The 12,616-nt window shown below is 46.5% G+C and overlaps 1 protein-coding gene across 2 annotated transcripts; it reads right to left on the bottom strand.

Annotated features, from left to right (window-relative positions):
• Nucleotides 1-2,349: 2,349 nt before the first annotated feature.
• On the bottom strand, nucleotides 2,350-12,231 carry cnot6a (CCR4-NOT transcription complex, subunit 6a). Of its 2 annotated transcripts, XM_035527479.1 has the most exons (12): nucleotides 12,149-12,231; nucleotides 10,427-10,548; nucleotides 9,987-10,173; nucleotides 9,207-9,292; nucleotides 8,937-9,038; nucleotides 8,457-8,525; nucleotides 8,013-8,170; nucleotides 7,513-7,667; nucleotides 7,177-7,331; nucleotides 6,844-7,077; nucleotides 6,312-6,514; nucleotides 5,935-6,147 (listed from the first exon to the last, which is right to left on the bottom strand). In XM_035527479.1, exons 2-12 carry the CDS (start codon nucleotides 10,536-10,538, stop codon nucleotides 5,935-5,937), a joined length of 1,674 nt encoding a protein of 557 aa, XP_035383372.1. In that variant the 5' UTR covers nucleotides 10,539-10,548; nucleotides 12,149-12,231. The 2 variants fall into 2 exon arrangements, with proteins under 2 accessions (XP_035383373.1, XP_035383372.1); XM_035527480.1 differs by lacking the exon at nucleotides 12,149-12,231 and having other exon boundaries at nucleotides 2,350-6,147; nucleotides 10,427-10,538.
• Nucleotides 12,232-12,616: the final 385 nt, after the last annotated feature.

Raw genomic sequence — 12,616 nt, 5'->3', positions numbered from 1 at the left:
AAACGGCAATATCACCTAGTGCCTTTATCCACAAACTGATACAAGACTGCTGACTCAAGGGGAACAAGTTGGCATTGCATTTCAAAACAAACCCCGAACCCCACATCATAAAGCTTTATATTACATTACACCACACCTCCCAAAGGCCACAGCATAAGTAGGCCCATTACACTGTGCCACTGGGCTGCAGACCAGCACATAGCGTGGGCTTTCCATCACAACCATTCTGCTAAGGTTTGCATCACCGAGTTACACAGTCAAACTAGTAGCACACAGGAAACCGACGTCACCACACCTCAGGGCCTTTAAGGCTAAGTTTTACTGGAAGGTAACAAAATGAAGTGTGTTATTTTAACAAGGCCAGTGATACTAACAAGATTTCAGTGCTACTTTGGAAGAAGAGAGTTGCAGTTTCAGAGGTGTGCGAGCTCCATGATTAAAGGAGCGAAGAATCCCCAACGGCAGCAGATGTGATGTGAGAGAGGTGGCCCACGCCAGTCTAAGTCTGCACATGTGTGTGGAAGGTTCCACCCCTCCCTGGCACCAGGCCAGATCATTTATTAACAGACGGCAGCATCGGCGCCAAGATCGTATTATTTTATGGCTCGGCCCCGAATGGGCAGTTTCTTGCAGACGCTGTTGTTCTTCCCCGAGGCACAGCCCGAATCTATGAGCCAGTCACATGTCCGGAGCATTTTTTCCCTTTCCTCTGTTGTTTTTAGCACAAACTGGTCATCAGGGGTCAGGTGGGATCCAGCGGGTGGGATCCCAGCTGCCACCGGCTGCCTCCCCGGCGTCTCCATGACGCTTTTTCCACCGAGACTTCACTCAGTTGCCCAGCAACTCTGTACCCGTGCAACCTCCAGTGAAGCGTAAGATGTGGGCTGACAGCAAGACCAAATGCTAGGACAAGGGAAAGGGTTCCCCCACAGTCTATTTCTGGAAGCCACTCGCTGCAGGTGGACACGCAGAAGATCCAGCATTGCTCAGTCCTGCACCGTGAGCATACACAGGCTCCTCATTACCTCTGCAATCCAATCCAGGACGTGGCTGAATCCGCGAAACCCACCCCAGTGTCGTGCTGGCTGAGCAGCGGTGGGAAAGTAACATGAGGTGGACAGAAGGTGGACGGAAGCTTCTACAGAGTGCTATGCCTCGACACTTCCCACATCCCCCCCGGGAACGTTTCAGGATTTGATTTCGGAATCTCTCAACACTATAAATGAAGGGTGCTCGGATATCTCGATGAGGAGACATTAGCAAACGATGAGTCACGCAGTTCATGTGTGTTGATGTTTGCTACCAAGATGTGCTTGCTGCCAAGATGTTCTCTCCAAAAATGGGCTGGATGGTAATTACTGGCATCAGCTCTGGTGGTGTGGAGGGAAACCATAAAATTTGAGGGCTTCTCCCTCAACCAGATGCATAACATGCTCACAAAACCCAAGCAGCAGTGATGTCAGTGGATTCCTTCACAAGTCCATACTTGTAAAGGATAGTTTGTCAAAACCTCATACAAAGGCCTTTACTGCAATGTTTTTCCCCCACTGCGCTTGTCACAAGGCAGCACAAAACTCTGTCGTTAAACACAAATAGTGCGTCAAGATTTTACAGTAGGTAACTGATGCATCTCTATTAGCTGGTTTTGCTATCCTTCTAGATACAGGTTTCATAAGAAGGGCAGATTACCAGCTCAACAGAGATGGTGTCTGGTGAAACAGGAACTCCTCCTGCTGGGCAAAACGCACGTCAACATCCAAGAAAATACTCCGACTATGTAAACACAGCCTTGTCATGTCTCATTATGCACACTAGGGGACACTGATGTCTTAATTTCTTTCAAGTATTTGTGCAACATGTACTCTCATTAGAACAGTTAACTATTAAAAAAAAAAATTAAAAATCTGAGACTTCAGACACATTGTACCTGCCAGTGTCCCCTTGGTCACATCACTCCAAGTGCCTCAATCGTGTTGCCTACAGGCAAAAAATAATAAAAAATACACACACCACCATCGCTGAAACAGATATAGAATTTATTTGACCATGAGTAGGAAAAAATACAGAGGTGTAAAGGAAACAAGCAGACCCTGTTAGAAACACACCACTACTCAGAAGAGGAGAAGAACCAAGAGAACTGGAGCAGAAACAGTAAAATCCAAAACGCCTTGTTTACCATTAGGCTTTTTTTAAACACTTCCTAATATTGGAATAAAAACAGCTGCCATTATTTTTATAACTATAATATTATATATATATATATATATATATATATATATATATATATATATATATATATATATATTTTAACATTCTTTTTTAAAACATTGTGCAAGTGTTTTGCTGGTATTCCATAAATGGTAAACAAGAGTTGGTCCAGTGCATCATATAGTGACATTACCTAAATACCTATTGGCTTCCAGCTGAATCAATCACAATCCTGACCATTTCACAACTACCCCTACAGAGCGATAAGGTAAAAACAGACCATGAAACAGTGAAAGGAAAGTGAAAGGACCATGTCTATGGCAAAGCCAGACATTTCTGCCTAATCAGTCTGAAAGGGTGAAAAACTCTGGAACTGCTGTGAAAAGTCATTATTGCCAAGTTTCGAGAAAGCTGAAAATGATAGTGTGACGCTACAATGGCTTGCTGTTCACAAGACACTGCCCGAACAAACTTCCTTTTCAATGGAGGAAAAACAAACAAACCAACCCAAATCATGCTATGGCAGTGGCAATGATGGCTATACATGCACAATTTCTTAGAAGTGACTGGCTTTCTGAGTGCTGAGGGGAAGCAGGGGAACACAGAGGAGACGACGCGAGCGGGAAGATTCGGGAGGTCAGGTACACCAGCACCGCCTCCGACATCTTCACCCTACACGCCACTTTCCAATTGGAGGGGACCAGTGAGAAAATGCTCTCCGACAACAGGACAGAAGGTGTGGACAGGAGGGAGGGACCCTGGCTGCACTGCCTGACCTGCTTACCACCCAAACGGCCTTTGCGCTCGCACTTAGCCAGCTGAACACACGCTCGGCACATAAAGCTTAGAGGTCAAAGTTGAAGGAATCTTGTTTCGTGACAAAATGACAGCTCTTTATTTCTCTGTGACTTTTCTCTAGATTTCACTGAAGTTTTTTTTCTTAAAAGTATCTTGAAGTGAAAGTTAGCAACCATATAAATCTATAATTCAGTGTGCCAACATCTTTACAAAAAATTTGGTTTTGAGTATTACAAAAAAAGCAAAAATGAGCAAAATGAAAAGCATGACAAAAAAACAAACAAACTATTAGATATCAACCATGATACACACATCAACACAATTCATGTCAAAAGAAAGGAAATGTGATACATAATTTATTCACACTTTACAAAAATGCCTTTTTAGCTACGACAACACCACCAGCAATCCAATATAATAACTAGACAAGTTGTTTTTCCATTAAAAACAACCCAACAAGGGAGGAAAGTGAGACTGAGAAACACGGAGAAAGGTGAGCTAAAAAGGGCCCCCAGCAGAAGGACGGGCGGGGCCGTCCCAGAATGCTTTCGCACTGCTTGGTAAAAGTCATTAAAATCTCTCTCTGCCTCATGGCAAAAGTATCTTTTCTTTAAAACAAAAGAAGAGGGGGCAATAGCTGCACTAGTGATCTACAATAAGTGCTTGTCGATCCATTCAATATTGTTTAAAAAGATAATGAAATGAGGACAACGGAGGGCAGGGGAAAAATTGGCCGACTGCTTACAGCGCCACTATAGGTAATGGGTTCCACCAAGGCCGGCCCACGCTACATTCACGCCGCTGTAGCCAAGAGGGGCGGCATCACAGACAGCGCTGCTGCCGTGCTCGTGTTCGCCGGGCAGAGGTTTGACAGTAGTAGACGGACTGGGAGCTTTAAACTTGGCCTTGTAGCAGAACGTGTCAGATGGCACAACATGAAAAGACACTGCTGTGGTCTAGCAGTAGTGAGAGAAGTTCAAGAACCCAACGGACACCCACCCCCCCCCCAAAAAAAAGAAAGAAAGAAAGAAAGAAAGAGACTTGCCTGAGTTCAGAGGGAAGAAGTGGCAGGAAACCGAGCTGGAGAACTAGTCTGCTGCCATTGCATGATGTTTCATGCAGAAAAATGTATTAAAAGAAAAAAAAAAAAAGAAAAGGAGAAAAAAAAATAAAAAAAAGGACACAGCCAATCAGCAAAGCAGCTAAAGGACAACAGCAGGTTTACTGACACAATGAAAATAAACAAACAAAAACAAACAAACAAACAAAAAAAGCACCAGAGGAAACAGGAGCAGGAAAGGTCCGAGTGTCCAGGAGTGCCCTGGCAGCATGGTGGGAGAGAGGAGCAGTGGGCCGTAACCGGACAGCAGATTCTGTGCAGCAAAGCTTTTGGTTAAGAGGACACTAAAGCACTACACTGAAGGGTGGGAAATTGAGAAAAACAAAAACAAAAAACCCTGGAGAAGTGCAAATTTACACAGCAACAACCTGATAACTGTATACATGCTGGTCATTTTGCATGTTCACTAGATTCAATACATCTTATATGGATAGAAATTTTGATTTCATTTACAATACAATAATTTTTCATCCAAATCAGAATTTGCGTTATGTACACACACTCTCACTCACACACACACACACACACACACAGAGAAAAAGCCAGGACTTCTGTTCAGTTTGTGTATGATCTCATGGAGTTAAACAAGACAACAAAAATCAAACAAACAAAAAAATATATATATACACACCCCAAACAAGTGGGCGTGAAACCTTGTATGGTCTGCTTGGCCAGGCAAGGCAAGTCCTGGCCAGAGTGAGGGCAGCTAGCTTAATGGGCAGACACTGAGCAAGGGCCACTTATCCCAGTGGCCTTACTGTCACGCTCCGCCCTGCTGGAGCCTCCAGGGTCAGCGCTCCCGTCAGTGTGCGTTGCCAGAACACACTAGACCCACCCAGCCACTTCACCTTCCTGCCACGCCCCCAGTTTGCGGGGTACACATCAGGGACAGGGGCGTCCGTGGTAGCACAGAGGCCTTGGGCTTCTAAATTGGACTTCACATTAAGACGACAAACAAACAAACAAAAACAAAAATGCAGGGAATTTCTACTCAAACTCCCTGGTGCAGTTGAGATCTGGCTAGAGAAGACAGAGTGCTGTAAAGCCCAAAGCCTCGGCATTGGCAGAGGAGGCGTGCAGCCGAGGGGGCGGGGCAGGAGGGCGGGGCCGCACCAGGAAGCGCCTCAGCACCATGATCCAGCGCAAGTGCGTGCACGAGTGCGTGCGTGCGAGCGGCCGCTGTTCCCCCTCTCCCCGCGCGCGTTTAAGACGAGCCTCACGGGAGGTTGGCCGAGCTAAGCCGCCGCTTGGAAAGCTGGTAGGATTTATTGGTTCCTGTCAAACTTAGCTGCTCGCTCTGAACTGGCCTCAGAGGAAAAAACACAAGAAAACCCCCCCCCAAAACAAAAGTGGCATGGCCCAAAATAGAAATCTGTTCAACTTGGTTGGTGTGGACTCCCTGCATGTGTCTGAAAAAGGTATTGCCATATTTTATATAAAAGCGTCGACCACTGACTTCAGGTAAAATTTACAAGGAATACTCAGGAGTCTGAAGTTGGGATACAGTCTGATACAATTTGCGCCCAGAAAAAAAAAAAAAAAAAAAAAAACCACCTCAAAGTTTTGTTTAAAAAAAAAAAAAAGAAGAAAAAAAAAGAAACCAAGAATAGAGGGGAAGGTGATAAGACTGACATAAGTGTCTGCTTCAGTTAAAATCCATTAGGAATAAAAGTGGAGCCATACCCAAGCTCCTCCTCCTACCGGACTCAAATTTATACACAATCGGCTTTTGCGCTTCGCTCGTTTCCCGCTCGTTTCCCGCTGGAGCGGGGAGCGGGGGCAGGAGCTCCCCCTGCTGGCTCGGAGAACTACCTGCGGCTGGGCACGTGGATGCCATTGACTGTGGGCGGGTAGGGCAGGAGCAGCTCGAGTTGTGCAAACAGGGAGAAGTGGTCAGAGGGGATGTGGGGGTGGGGGCAGCCGCTGACATTGTTCTCGAGGAGCCAGTGGGGATCCAGTGGGCCCAGCACCCCTAGGACGTTCAGCAGGGGCTGAGAGTAGAAAATGTAGTCGATCACGCCCTGTGGATGCAAGGCAAAAGGTCAAAGGGTCAGGATCAGAGGCTGCAGACGAGATCTGAGTAGAGAAGTGATCTCCAATGCGGGCTTACGGTAAGTCTAAGATACTAATGGGTGAAAAAAAATGTAGCTAAATGAGCGTGTGGGGGGGGGGGTGCGTGCGAGACCTTGAAGTCGAAGGTGTAGTTGGTGTGAGGCATTAGGCCATTGTCGTAGGCACTCTTCAGCTTGAAGCCGTGCGTGATCCTGGTGCTGGATGTGCCGTTCTTGCCGTTGCAGTTGAAGTTGGTCAGGCAGTCGATATAGCGCAATTCCTTAAAGTCTTTATGGGTGCTGTCCACACCGCCTGTACTCAGGTACTCCACCACACCTACACGGTGGCACACAAAAAACAAACACACACACACACACACACACACACACACACAAAAAGACTTAAATACTTAGCAATTGCTCGAGATGCATCTTTAAAAAAAAAAAAAAAAAAGCCCCGAACACCACCACACACCTCACATTGAGGTATTTGCCTGAAACACATACATACAAAACAACAACAGACCACAGAGGTAACTTGAATACATAAAAACCTCTTGAAACGTATGCTTTTTAAAAAACACACTAGACACTCACTTGACGATAAGTGAGATTTGTTTAAATACTTGAGGGATTCACTTTAAAGCCAACCTTGCTATGCCCTACCTGAGTCAGGCAGCGAGTTGAGGTCAGCACACAGGACGAGCGGGATGGCGTTGGTCTCCCCGGACAGGGAGGAAAGCTTGAGGCTACGCGTGGCCTTATCCACAATGTTCTTCACCTCGGACAGGAACATCATGGTCTGGACGAGCTTCACGTCCGAGTACTCCGGGTCCCAGTGCATGTGAGCGTTGGCCACCAGGAGGAGCTGCTTCTCCATGCCGTGCAAGGGCTTCCCTGCTACAGAGCACCACAGAACAAGCCTGTTACACTGTTATACGGATGAGAGGCAGACACAGACAGAGAGAGAGAGAGAGAGAGAGAGAGAGAGAGACGGACCAGATTGTTCCATCATATCTTTGCGGAGCTCCAGGAGCACAGCAACCCCGATGTTGTCCTTGGTCATCACCCTGTTCAACATGACCTCCGAGCCCTCCGAATTTGCCATGGCCAGCTGGTTAAATTCCACCGTGTGTTTCTGCACCAGGCTGAACCTGCAAACGACACACACAGGGGAGGTGTCAGAGAGGCAGTCCCAAAATATCATCTCATCAGGCTGGTGAAGATAGCTGCCTTGGATAATGGCAAGCATCCAGGTGGCAGAGGCGATTCATCCTGCCACTCCACCAGCAGAGGGCAGACTGGAGCAGGCACTTCTGCAGGCCAGCCACTCACTTCTCAGTCTTGTAGAAGATGGCGCAGCCGTCGACGTGCTTGCGGTCCGACTCGGACATGGTCCTGGCACGGGATTTGGGGCTGAAGAAGCCATCATAGCCATGCTCCTTCAGCTCCACCAGGAAGAAGTTGTAGTACTGCTCTGTCTCTACCTCCTGCACATATACACACACCGGTCTGTGACATGGGAGCTCACAGAGCTGTAGATCTACTGGTGCTCTAAAACATGCGTGTTTGCTGGCATGTGAAGCATCTGAACCAGACCGGTTAAAAAAGATAAAAACCACAAAGTGCCCAGAAGAATAAACGTTGGCAACGTGTCGCCAGGCTCTGGCACCTGAGGCACATTCCGGCGGCACAAACCATCTCGTCATCGCCCCCTCCCTCCTCCGGCAAGCTGCAGGGACGATCAGCAGGCACGCGAGGGGATGCGGAGAGAGAGAGAGAGAGAGAGAGAGAGAGGGTGCGAGAGGTGAGCGTGCGTGTGACCGGCGGCGCACCTGGAGGCTGATGATGTCCGCACTGCAGTTGAGGATCTCCTGCATGATGGACTTTTTCCTGTAGTCCCAGTTGAGGGCCCAGGACGGGCAGTAACCGTAGAGCTGCCGCGTGGCGTACTTATCGCACAGCACGTTGTAGCACATGACGGAGAACAGGGCTAGGGCGGGCACAGAAGGACAGGGGTCAGCACAATCCATCTGCATTTGGACCTGGCTCGGTGCCTGTCGAGCTCCCTGTTACCTCTAAAAGGGTCTTAAGTGCACTGGTTTCAAAGAGCTTGACTCCACCAATGCTTTCTCCCACAACACAACTACGTTTCTAGACATTGCTGGACTACCATGTGTGTAAAAGCACCCAGGAGTAAAATAGCTGGTAGCACATGGTCACACTGAGCTACTTTCAGAACCACAACATTGGAAGCTCTATAGTTAGCCGTTTCTCACCTAATGGTCGTGTTCTGTCAGGCTCCTGAAGAGGTATCCAGGAGCGAGGAGGGGGCTGTTCTGTGGAGACTACAGTAGAGGAAGAGAGAGAGAGAGAGAGACACACACACACACACACACACACACACACACACACACACACACACACACACACACACACACACACACACACACACACACACACACACACACACACACACACACACACACACAGAGAGAGCCTCTTATTGAGTACAAATAAAACAGGAAGGGGAACACACAGACACACGTGCACACACAACTGCAACTGGCTACATAATTTATGCACACAGTAATTACCCGCACAGTCAAAAACACGCAAATGAAAGCGGTGAAAGTCACGGATACGGATCAAAGCGGCTCATCCTGCTGAGCCGCATTCAGACGCTCGGCAAAAACGACTTTCTCTACGAAGCAAGCCCAGCTCTGTGGGGAGAGAGGGAGAGAGAGAGCAGGGAATACCGCGCTTGGTGCCTGCGAGATTGTCCAGCAGGTAGCTCAGGAGGCGGCGTGTGCCATCGGGTTCCTGGTAGAGGTTCATGATGTCTTGTGCAAGTGGGTTTCCTGCGGGATCAAAGTGGAAATTTGCAGGTTTTACATAAAGGAAAAGATGCTCAGACAAACGTGGTTGCGAAGTTTTCTAATGTGAAACATTTTTCAAAACAGAGCTGAAATTACACTTTGTGCCTCAAATATGAAATTGAACAAGTCAGTAGATATGCCACACCTTACCTTTCAAACCCAGTGTTTGTAACTGAAACAGCTTTCCAAGCTCAAAAGGCAGAACCCGCAACTGGTTGTTATTTAAAAGCAGTTCCCTAAAAGTAAAAAAAGCAGAACATTTCAAAATTAGCTATAGCAACAAAAAAAACTAAATATATAATATTAGCACACTATCCAGGATTTACAAGCTGGGGATTCCTGGTGTGTTTATGGACACTAGGCATTACAAATCCACACACATTCACAGGATGTAGGCGTCTAAGATGATCACAGTAGCGCAAAAGTACAAACGGAGCAGTACTGCAGACTCGGAGCGCTGGACCTGATCCAGACCACTCAGGACGGTGTGCTGTGCCTTTTCAACTCTTCATAGGAGTTGATTTATTACCACCCGGTGAAGCAGCAATCAAAGCGGCATGGAGGTGGATATATTACAACCGGTGACATTAATGGAATTGATCCATCCAAGTAAAACCCTTTGGCAGCCACACATGAGAACCACACTGATATTAGTGAGCACAGGGGAGCAGTCATTGCCATCCCCTCCAAACAAAAGGGAAACTAATTAGCAAGGCTTTGGGGCTAAAATCCAGAATGACTCAGAGTCATGTGCACGCTGGAGTTAATGGCTCTCGCTAGCGGGAGAGAGCCTCATCCACAGACGCAACTGCCGACATGCAAAGAGCAACACTTGCTGCATTTCTGTGCTCTCGATAAGAGACGATTGCTAGCAGGTTTCTTGCATCACACACAAACGAACAGCTTGACAAAACGTTGCCAGGCGCTGACCTGAGAGATACCATGTTGCCTAGCTCGGCAGGCAGGCTCCTGATCTTATTGGATGAGAGGTCCAGGTACACCAGATTGTGTAGTTTGGCAATGTCGGGCGGAATGCGCGAGAGGGAGTTGTCGCTGATGTGTAGAGCGGTCAAGTGGGTGAGAGACCACAGCGCCGTGCTCAGACTCCTCACTTTGCCTAAAGGACAAAAAGAAACGAGGCTTAGGTTACAGGTCCTCCCCACCCCCGCGCCGCACTTGGTCAAGTAGATCAAGTAGAGCAAAACATGTCTGCCAAGAAGACAATCAAGTAAACAATATAGTCATGGCTTTGTCACTTCACACAGGTGGACTCACACCTGGTTGGAACATGAAGGGGAAAAAAAAAAAAAAGTACAAAGCTGTCCAAAAAACAAAACAAAAACCCACAAGAGAGAAAAGGCCAACATTACCACTGATCTCCAGCTCAGCCCAGTAGGACTTCTTTCCGCTGGCAGCCTCCTCACTCGACATTATTGTGTACATCCGCCTGGGATCAGGCGGATCATATTTTTCCTTGGGCATCCCTGTAATACTGAAACAAGTAAAATGGTTACTTCCACTGGTCGATTCCAAGGAAATTAGAGAAGCACGGCTCAAAAGCAGAGCTGAGCATGATAACGTGCTCTGCTGTTCTGGGATAAAAAGCCTTACAGTGCATCAGAGATGCACAGAGTGATGCACAGAGTGAGCTTGGATACATACAAGCTAAGCCAATCTAGGTTTGGAAACGTAGTAAAGCACATGTTCGTGTTCCTTCAAAGGGAAGGAACCATAGTTCATGGAAACGTTCATGGAAACGTTAGAAGCCCACGGGACAGTGAATTAAATCATGTTGGATAAACCACATGGTATCACTTTAGAAGATCAATAGCTGAGGATTTCGAATTACGGTTATTAACGTTCATAGGCATGTTCTTGTGAACACGTAACTATTTAGACAAGTTTCAACAGATGGGGAAACCTGCGCACAACCAAGTTAACAAATTCGGTTGTGAAGAGTACATGCAGGACACGCATCGTGCTTTAAGGCCTTACAAATAGCTGGCTACAGAAAAACTGGAGACCACAGCCACTTAAAAAAAGTTACAAAACTAAACTGGCTAATCCCGGCACCAATACCTCGTGGATGCACTATTTAGCTAATATTAACTAGCCAGCTAACTACCGTACTGGCTCCCGTATATAAAGGACTCAAACGTAAATAATTCCTAACATGTTTCCTAACAGAAAAGAAGCGGTCGTTTCTTAGACAGAGCGAACTTTCATGTAGATCGCTTAGCTACATATCCCATTAGACCTTACGACTAGTTTTGTGTCAAAATAAATGCAGCATGATAAAGTTAATAGACCCGATAGCTGTATAACAAACCACTGACGTTTCTCACACTACTTTAGCCCAACTACAATGAGTTTTGTTTTTCCCTTAGCCATTTCTAATTCACTCTTCAAGAATGAATGAGGTGGCGTGAGGGGAAAGTCTACAGGAACACTCGCTGGCTAAATCCCTTCAACCTGCCAGCCGTGATCTATCCATCTTAGCCAACACTCGCCACAACGCGCCCGTTCCTGGCTGCAGTCGTACTCTAAGCTTGCTAAAAGGTATGGAGCTAGCTAGCTTTCAAGAACTTACACCTCGCTGACTGTGTAGCTAGCCAGCCAGCTAGCGTAGCTACACATTTTATATGTAGTTAGCTAGCTAGATTAGCCAACAGCTTTCCGTCTTACCCGCGCACAGAATCAGGTTGGTCGACAGCAGCTAACTTACATAATATTGTAACTGGTAGCCCTGCTATAGCTCGACTATATGTGTGCAACATTGTCAGGTCCATCCACGACATCAAGTAAAGCATTTTTAAACTGCACAGAGAAAACTAGACGCGAACAAGCACACATCGCACACTGACTACCCAGTTAGATTGATTACTAGTGACCATCCAATATTAAACTGATACACAAAGATTTGGCGAGTTAGCGAGCTACCTAGCTTGCTAACTAGCTAGCTATCTAATATACGATTTTCTATTTGCAAACTAAATAACAACTACATTCGCAAAAAATAATTGACAAAATACCGCAAATCATTTCCCCATAACAATATCAAGTCGATATTATTCTTAGCATCGACTGTTTACCTGTAAGAGCATACCAGTTCACAAAGACGAGTGCGTGTTTCCTTTGTTTCTGATCCACTTTGTATCCGCTGTTTCTCACTGAAAGCAAACAAGCATCATGGCGGCTGTGAGAGTTTTGGTCCGTGATAACAACGTCCCTCCTCATTTGCTGCCTCAGTGACGAGCGCCGCGATTGGCTCGCTAATTCACACGACGCCTCCACGGTGTTTACGCCAGCGACGAGGCGAGAAGAGGAGCAGCGAAATAGGTCAGTTTGCGGATGTCGACAAAGAAGTTTCTGCGGTATTACAGTTAGAAAAGGAATAGAACGATCTATAGAAACTGCAGAATGGCTTCTCATTAACTGTGAAATCTGTAATTGTTTATGCCTTTTTATTTACTATTGGTACAGTCCACGTTTAGTTTAAAGATTATAGATATGTGTAACTCAAGAGTAACTTACAATTAGTGTAATAAAGCAAATATAGT

The sequence above is a fragment of the Electrophorus electricus genome, chromosome 6 (assembly GCF_013358815.1).
Source record: "Electrophorus electricus isolate fEleEle1 chromosome 6, fEleEle1.pri, whole genome shotgun sequence".
In the NCBI taxonomy this organism is placed as follows: domain Eukaryota; kingdom Metazoa; phylum Chordata; class Actinopteri; order Gymnotiformes; family Gymnotidae; genus Electrophorus; species Electrophorus electricus.
The sequence above is the reverse complement of the archived record's forward strand: the minus strand, read 5'-3'. Positions and strand labels throughout refer to the sequence as shown.